The 16,511-nt window shown below is 45.2% G+C and overlaps 1 protein-coding gene across 11 annotated transcripts in view; it reads right to left on the bottom strand.

The window, feature by feature from the left end:
• The window catches only part of AOPEP (aminopeptidase O (putative)), a 344,124-nt gene that overhangs the window by 15,659 nt on the left and 311,954 nt on the right, over nucleotides 1–16,511 (bottom strand). For 9 of the 11 annotated variants that reach the window (XR_012495671.1, XR_012495670.1, XR_012495669.1 and 6 more), the window contains one exon: nucleotides 10,162–10,278. Coding sequence is in view for 6 of the 11 variants with exons in the window: in XM_074330241.1 (XP_074186342.1) it covers nucleotides 10,162–10,278 (117 nt within the window). In the remaining 5 variants the exon portion in view is untranslated. Of the gene's footprint in view, nucleotides 1–10,156; nucleotides 10,279–16,511 lie in introns of those variants that run through there. The other 2 variants (XM_074330242.1, XR_012495672.1) reach the window with 2 other exon arrangements.

Below are 16,511 nucleotides of genomic sequence, written 5' to 3'. Positions count from 1 at the left end.
TCCCTACAGGAGGTAGACAAATGGGCTTTTAAAAATAAACTCCAAGACTTCAGTGTAAGAACTGAAACTATAAAATATAAAACTCTTAGGCAAGGGCGGCCAGATGGCTCAGTTGGTTAGAGCATGAGCTCTGAACAACAGGGTTAATGGTTCGATTCCCCCATGGGATGGTGGGCTGTGCCCCCTGCAATTAAAGACTGAAAACAGCGACTGGACTTGGAGCTGAGCTACACCCTTCACAACCAGATTGAAGGACAACGACTTGGAGCTGATGGACCCTGGAGAAACACACTGTCCCCCCAAAAAATTTAAAAAACAAAACAAAACAAATTGAAAAACAAAACAAAACTCCTAGAGAAGACCAAGGCATAGATCTTCTGGACCTTGAGTCAGGCAATGGTTTCCTAGATTTGATACCAAAAGCTCAAGCAAAAAAAGAAAAAATAGATAAACTGGGTTTTTGTCAAAATTAAAACCTTTGTACTTCAAAGGACACCATCAAGAAAGTGAAAAGACAAACCACAGAATGAGAGAATATTTTTGCAAATCATATACTTGATAAGGGACTTGTATCTAAAATAAAGAACTACTATAACTCAATAATAAAGTCAAATAAAACCAATTTAAAAATGAGCAAAAGATCTGACTAGACATTTCTCCAAAGCTGTACAAATGGCCAATAAGCACGTGAAAAGGTGTTCAACATGTTATCAGGAAAATGAAAACCCAATACCACAATGAGATATTGGCTGAAATAAGAAAGACAATAACAACTGTCAGCAAGGATGGAAAAACCGGAACCCTCAGACACTTCTGGGGAGAAGGTAAAAGGGTACAGTAACTCCATTCCAAGATACAGACCCAGGAGAAGAGAAAATGGTGGTACACCCACACAAAAATGTGGACACAAACGTGTTCACAGCAGCATTATATGTAATAGCCAAAAAGTGGAAACAACCCAAATGTCCATTGGTTGGTGAATGAATAAATGAATGTGATCTACCTATACAACTGAACATTATTTGGTGATAAAAAAAGTTCTGATACATTCACATATGCCAAGTGAAAAGCAGCCAGTCACAAAGGTCACATACTGTATGTGATTCCATTTACATGAAAGTCCAGAACAGGCAAATCTACAGACAGAAAGACTAGTGTGGGTGCCCAGGGCGGGGGGGCGGGGGGGAGAGGGGGTGGCAGTTGAAGGGTGTGGGCTTCTTTTGGAGATGAAGACCATGTTCTACAACTGACTGTGGGGACGTACAACTCTGTGAATATACTAAAAAGCCTTGAACTGCACTTTAAATGGGTGAACTGTATGATGTATGGATTATTTCTCAAAAAGGTTGTTATTAAAAACAATCCTTGATTCAAGCTGGGGAAGGCTTTCTGAGCAAAGGGTACTAGGTATTCTATGCAGGAAACCGCCTGGTATCCTGAGATCTGAGCCAACTCCGGGCTGCTGCTCATTGGCTGGCTGGTTCCCTCAATGCCCGTGGGCTTCCTGGTCTCAGCCTGGCATCTGTTTCCATTCAACATGGGCACGACCAGTTGGCCTATGGTACACAGTTCAGGGCGGTTCAAGGCTGCAGTGAAACTACATGCAGACCAAGAAGCTTAAACTTCATTTTTAGTGCCACCTCATACGTTTAGATGATCTTTAAATTCCATACCCTGACATACACACAAAATACCATCATTTGTACATAAATGGGCGTCCTTTCATTTTTTAAGCAATTTGAATCCAGTGTTAATTGCTTTCTCTTTGCTGTCAGGCATTCCCATGGAACAACCTGCACAAATATTCCCATGTAAGAGGCACAGACTGCCTGGGAATGTGTGGGACCTCCAGAGCACTGTCCCCCGTCTGAAAGGCAAGCCCAGGGCCCATGCTCCAGCCACATGCTGCAGGCAGAAGTCGTTCTGTCTGCAGTTTGCTGGTTCCACAGATTCAAGTCCAGACAAACCGAACTCTCTAATCCTGGGTGCCATGGAACTAGACAGGAGAGAAAGGGGGAAGAGGAAAGGCACCGGAGGGAAGAAAGCAACAAGGAAAGCATTCTGGCAAAAGTGAGCCTCTGTTTTAGGGCATCCAAGGCACACGTTACATAGGAATACAGTCCAGTTTACAGTCTGAAAGAAAATGGCAGTGTTTGCAGACAACTTCGCAGACATGAAAGTGTGTTTTGGCATGGATCTTAGTACAGAAATCTAACACGAAAATATGTAAACTATCGCTGAAGGTATTAAAAAAGCCAGAAGCACCAGTAAAACACCATGTGTTGATTTCACCCTCTAGACCTTTAAAGACAAAATGAACCTGAGATGTAGCAGGGTTGGAGGCTATATGGAAAGAAGAGCATCCGGGCAATGTGATTTATACCCAGCTAATGTGCACACCTCCGCCCGTGTGCGGGGCCATGAACAGCAAGGGCACACACTGCCCCGCAGAGTCTGTCCACTAGGACATGCTGCTGAGTGCAGGGGCAGCAGCAGACACAAAGGACAGTAAGTGACCAGGAACTTTTCTAACAAAGTCAGGCTGAATCTGTAGCCAAAAGTCCACAGACTAAATGCTCTTTTCCTTCTATTTAGAAGTCCTAAATATTATGAATTGACTATAACTGTTTATTTAAATGGTTCTTTAAAAAAAAAAAATCAGACAAATTTTGCCATCAGTGGCTCGTTTTCTTCTTTACCTTCATTATTTAACATCTGACAAGTCCCAATGTGCTGTAACAATTCAAGGTCCAGGCCTCCGGCACAGGAGAGAAATATTGATCTAAAAGATGAACTGCTTTTCTTTTTGTTTGTTTGTTTGTTTTTTAGTCATTTAAGACCAGTTTTTGAGAGAAGAGAAAAAACAAAACAAAAAGCCTTCACCACAGTATTGCAGGGGAGACTACTTGTTGCAAGGTTTCCACAGAAAAGTTCCAGGAGTGCTGAACTTAATAACAAAGAAACAGAACTCCAAGAAAGAAATACCTAGAGATATCTTCCTGATTTTGAAGGAAATGTTCTTAAAACATTGTTACATAAACCAAATACAACACAGAAAAAACACACACAAATACAACTAAAGAATTATATAAAAGCTCTGTCCTTTCCCACATCACTAAATGCACATGGTTTGAAAAGATACCCTAATTCCTTTTCTTCAATCCATACCCCAGCCAGCTCACAAGCAATTGCCCTCACAAGCAATGCCTCAGCTTTTTAAAAATGGTATTAAGTCACACCTCACAACCTAAAGTTCAGATTCATCAGCATTTGACCTGTGATTTGCAACCTGAGTCTGACGACATCAAGGGGCCAATGAGCCAGACCCCTTGTCCTTGTAAAGCAATTGTGACAAACAGCTCAATGCTGGATATGGCAGGTGTCAAACTGCCTTTCCGGAAGCTCTCATTCCATGTGGCCCCTGGCAGCTTACCCTGGAGAACCACCATCCTGATGCCCCGCAATGGTCTCTTTTTAGTGATCAATCTGAAAACCTGCCTCGTGGGCTCCAGGATGGTGGCTTCTGCCAACACTGGGTGATGACCTGGGGAGGCCAGGGACATGCGTGCACCTAGGAGGGCCCCCAAGGGGCCAGGAGGAGAGGAAGAGGCAGCGGCCACTCGACCAGCAGTCTGGCCTGCTCCTATGCTCGGGCTTCGTCCCCACAGGTTACCCCCAAACACTGCGATTACGGACCTGACATCAGCAAGGCCAGTTTCTGCCTTGATGCTACTCAGATTCCGCATCAAGGCGGACCCAGGAGAAGGAGGCACCCCGATCAGTACACAGGATTTTCCTAAACAGACACTGGGAACTTCCTGAAGCCCACAGAGCCCCAGGAGGTTGGTTACACCTCGCCTCACCTGTACCTCTTCTGCGAGGAAAACAAAACAGAAATGTTTATTTTGTCGCCGGAACACTATCGAAAAGCAACCAGGGGAAAAGGGGGAACAAGAAGCTCCCCATGGCAGGGAACGGAACCCCAACACTTGCCACCCTGAATGGAGGGAGTTTTAACATTAAAGGGAAGGGGCAGATCACAGCTACTGATCAATTTTAGATTTCAGAGACTTGATACCTGGCCAAACCTTTATTCTCTGCCCTTTTTAATATGCCTCTCAAGAGAGCTGTTAATCATGAAATGCTCTTAATGCACAGAAACTATACTTTTGGTCCAAATGAAATTCAGAAATGAGCATCAGAGCTGTCAGACCATTGCAATTCTGGAATCACACCTTCCAAACCTGGACTTCAAACAAACGCTATGGTGTTTTCAGGCAAACAGTGAGTTCTCTTACTGTTGGGTCTGCTCTACACCCTCCCTGCATATGTAGAACCCACCATGGGAGGTGGCGATTTCCTATGGGTTTCAAGGGCTCATCAGCCAGAGCCAGAGGAAAGGCATGTGGGGAACGGCCTGCCCTGCCAGGCTGATGTTTTTCCATTTGCAATCAACCTTGAAAGTGTCCTTTTCAGAGCAGAATGCAGACAGCTGCTGGTGTGGCTTTCTCTGGTACTAGTGGTAGAACAGGTTTGTCTTTACTTACTAATCTGTTTCCTTAGATTTACTTGCTACTATTACTTTAGTTTGCAATTCCTTCTTTTTCTGCCCCATGAGAGATTCTGTTTTCACCTCTCCCAAGGTTACACGCTTTGCAGCCTTGGGAGAACACAGCTGGCAGAGGGTGGCCTCTCAGTGTTGTTAACCACCTTTCTAGCGACTCCACTGCATGTTGTAACCCACTGTCAGGCACCATTAGATGAGATGAAAAAACTGCCTTTTGTGAATCAGTTGCTGGTTTAGACCAGTGGTTCTTAACTGGAATGGCTTTGCCCCCATGAGACCTGTGGCAATGTCTGGAAACATTCTGGATTGCCAAAACTGGGAGGGGTTGGGGACGGGGCTGCCTCTGGCATCTCGTGGGGAAACACCCCCCACCGCACAGGGCAGCCCCACAACAGAACTACCCAGTCCGAAACGTCGGTAGTGCTAAGATTAGGAAACTGATTTAGACCAGGACCCTCCCTCCCCTCCAAAACCCCAACAAGCCCCCAGACAAGAATTCTTTGACCAGCTGCTTAGGGGATCCTAGTAGCTGGGGAGACGTACTTCTTTTCTGTCTTTCTCCCTGCCAGTCCTGACAGTCTCTTCAAAAGAAAGAGATCAGCTAAATAACAAAACTTGACCATTTCACACCAAATGAGAGATGGTGAATCTTACACGAGCAGAAATTACGTTAAAACCATGGATGCTCACCGACATTTTCTCATGTCAATTTAACAACCCTGTGAAGAAGGGGTTTGTGGCTCCATTTTAATCCTGAGCAGATGGAGGTGCAGGGAGGAAGCAGGAGAGCTGGGACGCTGCCTGTCCATCACGGTTCAATCCCATGTGTATGTCATAACATCCATTTAGTGTGTTACAACACACATTTTTTAAGAAAATGAAATAGGAAATAATAGAAAATGTTAAGAGTAAAGATAGTTTCATGAAACTTTTTTTGCCAGTTGGCTGTAGTCAAAAGCTGGGAAGCTGGCAGCCTAGCCCAAGCACTGCTGTGCAGATGAGAGAAATGGGGCCCTGGGAGAGTGGGTGACTTGTCTGTGGTCACCAGCCATCTGGGGACCCATGACCTAAGTCCAGCTCACTGCAAAGTCAATGCCTGGGCCAATACCACCAGCTGGTTGGCCTGAGTATTTCACATCGTCAAGACGTGGAAGAGCCGCTCACACACACAGGAGCAGGTGTCATTGTTCTCTTCACACAAGGCCGGCCACAAGGGTGGTACCCCTGAAGGCAGACTGAGGGAAGGCTCCGACATGGTACCCACACTTCCCCATGACAATCTAACCTAGGAGGCCTCTTCCTTTCAGCCAACAGTGCTGCCCAAAGACAGTGAAAGATGAACCCATGCGGGTAACAGCCTCTCCCAGATTAATTTTCTGGTGCAACGTACCAGCTGAAGCACCAGAGTAGGGCATGCTACCACGGGGACCTGTGTGACAGGTGGCTACCACTGCCACCTGAGACATGGAAGACAGTGAGTTGCTGTTTTTGAAGTGGGCCCCAATTTTGAAGTGCTCAACTGTAGTCTGCAGAAATAAAGTTGCTTTGCAGGCTCTTGGAGGGGAAGGCCACACAGCCAGGTTCCACAGACCTTCACCTCACATGGGGCAGCTACTTATACAGTTTGTAAGACCTGCTCAAGAGAGCAAGAAATTCATAACTTAAAAAGGGATCTTAGAAAATATCTTTTGTTCCAAGAATCAGTCGTCCAATATACTTTTAAACTCTTATGGCTCTTTATTTGAGCCAGGATGTTCTAAAACTGAAGACAAAGTATTTCTATGAACTAAGTTTCCTTTCTGCTCATTTTCCATCCCAGTGAGAGAAGCCCAGCATGTGGTCAGCAGTGTCTTTGGCTCAGGATGTGAAAGATGGTTTACTCCTATAGGTAGTGCCACTTCCCAGGCTGCGGAATGCAAACGTTGCCTCACCAGTGCCCCACTTTTTAGATGCTGGCAATGGGAGTGGGCAAGCAAGGCTCGAAATGGCACGGGACGACATGCTTTTCTCTGCCCAGCTTCTTAAGGTATTTGTTCCAGTGCACTTTTCCTTGGAGATTCTGAACACGTGGTATCCCTTCCCGCAGAGCAGACCTGGGGATTCATACCACACGTGACGCAGGCTCACGGACAGAGGGGCTGTTTAACCTCCACCCCCGACACAGAAACAGCTGGCCAGCGACATGAGACTAGGCACCACGCTCAGAAACCCTTACCAACAGACCAGACGTTCTGTGAACAAAACCGAAAACACAGAAGCAACACAAGGAACACAAAGACTGAGCTACACAAAGAGAACCATTAAAAATAAACCTCCCCGTGGGACTGCACCCTCCCACCCCCACACAGAGAAGGGACAGGGGGATAACGGCAAAGGAGCTAAGGCAACTTGTGCACGGTGGGCCCGATTCGCGTTGGGACAGGCTCCCCACACAGCTGAGACGCCTGGTTCGAGGCAGCAGGAATGTCCGGCTCTGCCAACGTCAGTTCTGCAGTGAACGAGGCAACGGGGGCACAGGCAGCGGAGACTCAGTTTACACGAGCTGCGGAACGAGCAGACTCACCTCCTCAGGAAGCGACTTTACATGTGTACGTGCTCAGGAAAAAACGCCAGTGCAAAGAAAAGTGAGGGGAGCCTTTCTATATCTCCTGGAAATATGGGGAACATACCCCACCCAACCTACCCAAGTCGTGAGCACCCCCTGCTCTGTGCTCGTTTTTCTGCATGGTCCCAGTACCCCGAACAGGGGGTGTTAGGGCCGTAACTCACACTGCTCTGCTCCGCACCAGGAAAACACCCCACAGCAGTTCCCACAGCGGTGCTCCCTGCACAATCTGCCCCCCGCCAGGATCTCTGGCCAGCTTTCCAATGCCTGCTGTTTATTCCATAAGTAAAAGCCCTGATAATGGCTGAAAGAGACTCTCCTATTTGCTTAAATCAAGGAGAAGCACCCAGAATAAAGTCAGACTCCTCAAGACTTTTCCCACCAAAAACAATTCTTCCATGAAATGTTCTGCTACTTAGAGGCAGATGGTTATGCAGCTAAATTCCTGCTCATTGGTGTCACAATAAACCACACTTCACTATAAAGGTTCTAGAAAACACCCTGGTTGGCCAAAATCCTTTTGCTCTTCTGGTTCTTGAGTGACACATCCAGGAAACACCACAATGCGGTAAACTGTCGGTGGAACTAACTTCATGCCAGAACAAGAGGATGGGGAAGGGGGTACGTTGTTAGAACAAAACCTGAGTGGGGCACGTGGCTCGCAGGACCCCCATGGTCTGGCCGCTGCCCACCCCATCACAGGCGTCCACAACCTCCAGATGGGGCAGGCCCAATCGGCCCGGAGCTGGGGGTGGTGTGTGGGTATTTAAATAGTTTGAAGAACGAACAGCAGCAGCAACAACAAATTATCTTGAGACATAATAATTACATGAAATTCAAGTTTCAGCGTCTATTACCAGTTTCGCTGGCGCACAGGCACGTCTGTTCGTTCACGTGCTATCTATAGCAGCTTTCACGCTACAACAGTAAAGGTGACTAGTTGTGACAGAAACCGAATGGCCTGAAGTATTAACTATCTGTTCCTTCAGAGAAAGAGATTGCTGACCCCTCTCCTGGCACATACCAAGCTCACACGCTGACACTTGCTGTGCCTCTCTATGAAGTCACCCCTAGCCCCTCGGCTTTGGCAGCTCCTTCTCGTCCTTAGATCCTGGCTCGAATGTCACCTTGTCTGCATGGCTTTTCCTGAATACTCCATCTAGAGACAACCAGCCCAGCTTCACCTGTGTACCTCCCTTGTAGCTCTTACCTGAAAGTCTCTTGTTCACTTACTTAGGAGCGGTTTTTGCAGAAGAATATAACTTCCTCAGGGCTGGCCCTGGCCTGTCGTGCCCACTGCTGTGTCCCTAGCACCAGGCAGGGTATTTGGGAGTTGCATGGACAGTGACACCCTAGTTACACAGCCTGAGCGAAGCCATCCAATCAGTCGTCCAATATACTTTTAAACTCTTGTCCAGACTCCTGTCCCTGAGGCCTTCAGCTGGCTGAAGACAGTGCCTTGGCTGTGGGCATCACAGTATAGTTTGTGAGACGCAGAACAAGCAATCAATTAAAACCTGTCTACCTCTCAAAGACTGCAGAAGTTACATAGAACAACTAAGCTGAGCTGTCAGTTAAGAACACGGTGTGTTTTATGCTGAAGGATGGGGGGGAAGCAGGGTCCACCACCTCATGGATTCCGGGCTCAGAGTGACAGGTGCCCGGTGCCTGCTTTGATCCTCCCCCCTTTGACTGTCCCCTGCCTGTCACAGGGGCCTGGCATTTCAGTGGTATTCAGCTCTGATTAAAACTTAACCTCATGCCTATAAATAGAAACATCTTTTAAACACTAATTAAAAATAACAGGCTGGCATTTGGAAACTCCTATAAACAAAAATATAAGAGCTGAAATAAACAGCAACAGTTGCACGTCTGATCTATGCTCAGGTGGGGAAAAAGCTGTACAAGTCTTCTCTGTGGCTTTTCAATTAACTCCCAAATGTATGGGGCTTTAAAATGTGTAACAATGTCCATCTTACCTTTTCATCTGATAATGTGTTGGCTTTTCTCCATTTACTCCCTTTTAATGATCATGAAATTAATTTCTATAGTGTTTTATTTTACCCAACATATCCAAAGTATCATTTTCACATTTTAATCAATACGAAGGAATTATCAGTGAGACATAGTGCTGTTGTTTCTGCTGCGTCTTCAGTATCTGTGCATTTCACACTCATAGCACATCTCAATTGGAAACAGCCATCAGCCAAGGGCTCAGTAACCACGTGTTACTAGTGCCTGCCATACTGAACTGCAGTTTTTAATGTTCAGTTACTTTCAACTGAACACAAACCAAGCTTACTTGACTTGAGCAGTTTTATATGAAAGAGCTTTTCTCTTTTTTGACCGTGTGCTTGTTTTTTTACTTAAGATGACTAACTACAATAAATATTTATTATCTATTTATATACACAGATATAAAAAACCCTGGAACTCCTCTTAGGATTCACAGCACATTCTTTACAATAAACTAAAAGATATTGCTTTCCCACAAGCATCCAATTTTGCTTTTCCAACCACGGCTGTTAGATTTAGCTTTCATTTCCTTTCCACACGGCTCCTTTTCTGTCCTAACTGAATGCAACCAACAGGCTCTGGCACATCTGAACCAAGTTTCCTTGAAGCGCGAGGACGCCACCACCGCACACAAGATGACCCGCCCGCGTTTACAATTCAGAAGCACTCCACCCAGCCTGCTCATTCCTTTAGGAGACTTACGGCTGCCCTTGTGATTTAAGAAGAGGGAAAAATCTAGGACCTCAAAATACCCCAGTAATAACCAGATCGGGGCGTCTGCTGGGTTGAACACGACCAGGGAAGCAGTTTACACTTCGCTGGAAGTACTTGCTCTTCACTCCTGAGCACACACATGGGCGCTGCTCATGATATAGCGGTTTCAACAGTCTGGGATGCAATGGGCCCTCCATGGCTCTTCACAATAGCGAGGGCCCCACTGTTTGAACTTCAAGGGTGGGTGGTCCTGACTTACCTCTGCATCCTGCTGGGGGAGCTGGTATGTCCTTTCAAGCCTTTGCAGAGTTCTGGGGTTCAGGGTCTTCTGCTCCAAGAGATGCTCCAGAAGCAGGACCAGCTGGTCTGGAAGAAGCTGAAGGCAAAACCAAACAGCCAGTGAAAATGCCATTCAGCTCACAAGACATTAAACCCAAATATTCAGAACAAAGACAGTAACCTGGGTACTTCAGTGGCGTCTGAAACCTGGGAAGACTGTAAACCTGACTGTGGTAACTCTCAGGGTTTACACTCTGTCCCCAAAGTCACGCATTCTGGGGCCTGATTAGCCGATTCTCCATGGCTTGTCGCGTCAGCTCTCTATTCAGACCAGATCAAAACTGTGTTTATCTTTTTTCTTTTTTAAGGTTGTACAATGTGATGATTGAACATATGTCTGTTAAATATATACCGGGGGTATATATTTATGCCAAAAATATATATACACATGACTTATATTCATCTTTTGTTATCAGTATATATTATTACAATTTTAATACAGGTTTTTCCTTTTTTAAAATGTGTATACATTTTGGCACCCTCCGTATATCCCGTGAAATGATAAAAACTGTACTTATCTTAACATTCTGATTTATTAGATCCTTTTACAGCACACATGTACCAAACAATGCCATTTAGCTTAGACAAAGATTTGAGAAACCATGTGACCTTAGGCAAACACATGGAAGTTTAACAGAAATGAGAAGTCGCTTTCAGATTTCCTTTACCACCTGACCCTTGCAAATGAACACCAAAAAATCAAGAGCATGTAATGAAACAAGAACATGTCTTACAATCCCTCCATTACAAAAGTTGTAAGTTTATTATTCCACTAAAAAAGTCAAAGAATGTGGTACACATGATTACACACACACACACACACACACACACACGGCCACTGATATAGTATTCCTTCGTTTTCATATAGGACAGGTAAAAAATGGGGTTACCAGTTAAAGACAAAGAGAGGAGGTTGTTTTTACATAGTACAAAAATAATAAAAACTATTTTATAAACGACACTTGTGAAATCCAAGAACTGAAAATCTCCGTCTTACATACCAGTGTCCCAGAGCCTAGAGCAGCCCGAGCCAGACAGCACTCACATAAACCACAAATGGAGAGGCAAGCACATTTCAGATGCACCTTGTAGGAACTGGAAAACATTTATTCTAAAATCAAGGTTTTAAAATTAGTGCTATGAATTCTACTACTCTCTGCATTTAGCTTTTCTTCATCCCTACTTATGCCCAGACAATCCCTGTCAACAAACCCAGATTTGCGAGTCTACGAGTCAATACCAGGCCAACAGAATATTCAGAACAGTTGGATTTTAATCTCTACTTTCTGTTATTCTCAAAGAAATTTTAAAAATCTGTGGGTTCTCTCTGCCTCTCTTTACCTTTCTGCCCCCACATGTGCACTCTGCCTGCCCCCCACCCCCACTTTCCCAAAATGCACGTGGAGGAAAATCGGGTGGATTGCATGCAAAACACTCACCACATAATTCCACCAAGTGTGCACTTCTTCTATTTCCTCACCTCGCCCTTCTAAACTCTAAGAAAACACCCACTTGCCTACACACAGACACATACACATCCCTTGATTCTTGGGCAGTTTTATTTCATAACGGCCTCCATGCACCTAAGCGAGGAGTTGTGACTCCTCTCAGGCTGGCAGGAGAACCGAGGTGCCTTCAGCCGAAACAGGGCTAAGCCAGCACTGACCCGTGAGGCTCTCCACAGGCCTCAGAATGACTAACACTTCATTTCCTCTCATCAGAAGTCACGTGCCTGTAAGATGCTGTAAGGATATCAAATTACATCCTAACAAACAGGAACAAAAATGCCAGTTTTCCCTTTTCTGTAGTTAGACACATGAGGCTACTTTTATGATAGTAAAAGAAATCTGCTGTTCTATAAAACAGGAACCAGCCTCTGGAGAGCCTCCTCACCGGGTGACACCAGGAGGCCTTCGCTGGTGGGGTGTTCTACCCCCTCAGGCGCGGCAGCTCGACCAGCACCCCGGCTCCCTGGCCCTCCTTCCTGTCCATCTCACCTGCAGCCTCACCTCCCTCTCTGGATCTTCGTTCCCTGAGTTCCATCCAGGAGGGGCCCTTCACTGGTGGCGGTTAAGTCATCAGCCCAACCCTGAGTGCATCCTTCAGTCCCCTAAGGTCACTTCCCAATTGTCCTCCTGCACGTGACCCCTCTTCACAGACCTGCCCTTCCTCCCTCACCATGGTCTCTCCCTATGCACCCCATCTCTTTCCAAAGTGTGCTGCAAACGACCCCCACCCAAGGTAGCCTGGCCTGGGTGCCCATGAAGCAACAGTCTAACTACCTCTATGGGGACTTGAGAGGGAAGGGCCCCAGACTGAGTCAGAGTGGCCACCCAGCCCTGCACCCCCAGGGGCATTCTCAAACCCAGCCAGCAGCCAAGCCCAGGGCAGCAACAGCTCAAATGCTGAGGCTACTCTGGACGCAGGAAGACGGCTTTTACAGAAGGCCCAGCCCGAGCCAGTGCAGAATACCCATGGACTGGGGGTGGGGACCTGGTTCACTAACTGAATATAGCAGGAACCAGCCTGGGCAATTTGCAGAATTACAGGGAAGGAAAGAGTAGAAAGAAAAGCATCTCCCTATTATGTGCCTACGCGTACAAAGAGGCCTATTGTTAGAACTCCCATTTGGGATATGGTTTAAACTAGAGAGTCCCATGGAGGAAAGAAACCATTGAGGAAGAAGAGTAGCTTGGTCCTCACTTACCCCAGCTGAATTTTACCAATAAACACAACTCCAGTTTAAAACCGAAGAATTACTAACATGTGAATTGACCAAATATCTGAATCCATAGTTTCATTATCTCTTGTAACTTTCTCTAAGCAGAAAGTTCATGTATCTGCACACAGAAACAGAACAGAAAAAAAGATCACTAAAAGTTTCTGTCCTCTCCTAATTTCACACAATGGAAAAAATATTTAAAGCTAAGCCCCCTGACTAAAGATAAACAGCTGAGATGGAACGGAAGGAGTTGAATCTTGGTGATTCTTTAATAAGTTTAATTTGCTCTAACTGGAGACTGGTAAAGAGCTGGCACGCACGCAGCCCTCCACGTCGCCCTCCACGGCACGGTGGTGCCGGCAGTGCTGCAAGAGCCAGCGTGTTCCCACAGGCCAGGACACACCCAGGCCCGCCACAGAGCCGGGAAGGCGTCTGCTCCGGTGCTGCTGGGCCCACTCTCCAGAACGGCTTGTACGAGTGACTTAGTCAACAATCTGAGGCCACCTGCCTTTCAACTCGAAGGCTTCTAATTCGCTGGGGGCAAATGTGGTTTCGAAACAATGAGAAAAGCAGAGAAAAATCAGTGGTCAAACTATTTTAGTACATAGAGAATAAAACTATCTTTCATTCACAAATGAGTAAGTAAACATCATATAATTTTTACATGAGATTAAAGACCATGAAAAGAGGATATTAAAGCAAAAATGTGGTTAAGTAGCTCGCTTTAATACAGTACATTTCTCTTTGTAAAATAAACATTTACTCCCAGTAAAGCCACCTTATGATAAAAAGAAGTACTATGCCATAAACCAGAAGTTTGCAAAGCAACTGACAGAGCTACCGTCCACATGTGCTCAGAGGCAGGCTCACCCTGGCAGCTGGCACGGTGGCAATGGGAAATATTGTGTGGGTCATTCCACTCCCACCTACATGGAAATCAAATTAAATTTCACATGACTTCTAGGCCAACTGTGTTTTAATACAGCGGCACTGAGAGACAAACATGGCTTTAGTCACACCATGGAGTGATTAAGAAAAATAAAGTACATGTTTCAGAGCATTATGTCCTGAGAAAGCAGCTCCTTTGAACAGGGTAAGATCCGGCCTTTACCACTGAGGGTCTCACAGCCACGGTTCGACAGTGACAGGAATAGAAAGTCCTTTACTTCGTACAAACACGGAATTCAGGATGGGATTGTTTTTTCCATATGGAAACCAGTTTGGTATTTTTCAAATGCATCTGCCTCAGAAACTTCAACAAAATAAGGCTATGGGGAGCCAATGTCATGTGGGTACTTGAAATAGAGAACTCACAGCACTGAAAAACGTACTCGGATACAGAAACCAAAATGCTAAAAGGAGGTCAGTCAATACAAATGCTATTTGTTAAGGATTCAGAGGTCTGTATTCTTGCTCTAAACAGAGAGGATTCCATAGTTGCTAATTAACCAGAAATGTACAAAGAAAATCTACCTGGTATTTTCCCCAGTGATCTTAAGAGCTGAGGCAAGCCACACAACTTTGAACGATTTTAGAGTTTCTACACCGACTCTTGGAAAGAAAATATTAATTTTCCATACCCACCCTTCCAGTCTACAAGCAGCACAAAGAAAACAAACCCTGACTCTTCCAGAAGCCTCCTACTGCTGTCACGGGGGACATCACTCACTCCTGGCTCCCAGAAGGACCACCCATGCAACTGAGGCCCGCCACCATTTCTTCCGTTAGCGGGACGCAGAAAAGGCCAGCTTGCCTCCTATAGAAAATGTCACCGACACGTCTCACTACTGACCTTCCACAGGCAGGCCCCAACGCAAGGACTCCGGTGCACGCGAACATCCGAGCCCCACTGCCTGCACCTCCAAAACGCAAGGGACAGCACCTCCCCTCCTGGCCCAGCGGGCGCGCTGCAGCCGCAGGGACCCAGGGACCGGGAAGGAGCCCCGGACTAATGCAGCCACCGACTGACAGTGGCGTGAGTTCTATTATTACCCCATTATCACTCTGGGATCTGTGCCTAAATGAAGCATGCTTCCTCCCTGATGCCATTTCCTTTTATCCTGGCTGGAGACTAAAAGCGGATCAATGGGGGCAATACATATGATGTCACTTCAATTTACAGCAGCAGTCTCCCCCCTCTCTTTCAGTCTGTCTAAAATACACAGAAAGATCAATTCTTCCCAAAAATGGTTAAAAAATGCTTAGGGAGCATTCTTCTTCCAGAAAAGCATTCTCTGCTATATTTGTCTATGTTTCTACGGCAGGAACTGTTTACACTGAACAAAAACAGAAGAATGGGGGAGGGAGAAAATCTTGAATTCTCCTGTATGCTGGAGACTTGCTGGCTGAAATTCAACACAAGCAGGGTCCAAACCAGACTTGCCACGGCTGCCCTTTGAAAGTCACATGTAGAAGGCTTTCTGGCATTTGGGGCACAACACAAGCAGTCCTCCTTTGCCTCCTGGATTAAAAAGGTAATCCCACAGATATAAAATGTCTTTTTTGTAAGACTAACAAACTCCTTCCAACTCTTCCCAGAAAACACCTAACCACACTGCAGCCTCAGGTGCCTCGACAGAGCACAGGTGTGAGAGCAATCGGTCCTCTCACAGGTGTGACAGGAAGGGAACGCTGACTACAGGACAAGACAGAACTTTGAACCAGGTCATCTTTCAGACGCTGCTCGAACCAAAATAAGTAAGAATCTCTAATTGTATAAATTTTCATGATGATTTTTGAAAACAGTGTAAAATTAAGATACAATTGACAAAGTTCCTCAAAACAAGAGAGTTCTTCCTTAAAACCCTACAAAATCCTCAGTGGATCAGTACCCGGGCGTTCTGGCTGACCTCGCCTAGCCCCAACCCTGGCAAGGGCCCGCTCTTCACATCACTGTTAGCATATAATCTTCTTTCATCTGTCACTTTCTTATTGATAAATGTTCTCAAGTATCAAAAATGAACTATTTAATAATTTGTACATAAGCAAGAGTCTGCCCATGAGCTGCTGTCAACCAGAATATCACGATAATAATTAAAATATTTTTAGTCTAAACTAGTAACTTGTACAGAGGAAAACCAGAATTGCTTGGTTGAAATTGCTACCCAAAACAATTGCTACTGACAACAAAACTTACAAAAGAAAAACCATCCTTTATAGGTTTAAGCAAAACCTTAACACATTTTAAAGAATTGCCAAATTTAAATGTAAAAGTCTGTAGTTCACATTATTTTGGGGACACAGATTTGATTTGCCAGGAAATGAAAGTCATCAAAGAAAATAATGAAAAGTGAAAATAATTTTCTTCAAAATAAAACAATCAAGAAGCATATATTTGTCCAGCAGAATTAGTTATTTTTGATTATCAAACATTCTTTAAGGAGTATGGCTGCAGTCAAATTTGAGAAAGAAAATTCAAGCAGAAGCAATTATTCATATAATTCATTTCACATAGAAAACCATATTTAAGAAAAAAGCATATTTACTATGTTTTTTTGGGAAATGATTCTAACAGCCACAGTTGAAAATGACTACTATACTTCTGAGCC

This window comes from Rhinolophus sinicus, linkage group LG04 (genome assembly GCF_036562045.2).
Source record: "Rhinolophus sinicus isolate RSC01 linkage group LG04, ASM3656204v1, whole genome shotgun sequence".
Taxonomy (NCBI): Eukaryota; Metazoa; Chordata; class Mammalia; order Chiroptera; family Rhinolophidae; genus Rhinolophus; species Rhinolophus sinicus.
The sequence above is the reverse complement of the archived record's forward strand: the minus strand, read 5'-3'. Positions and strand labels throughout refer to the sequence as shown.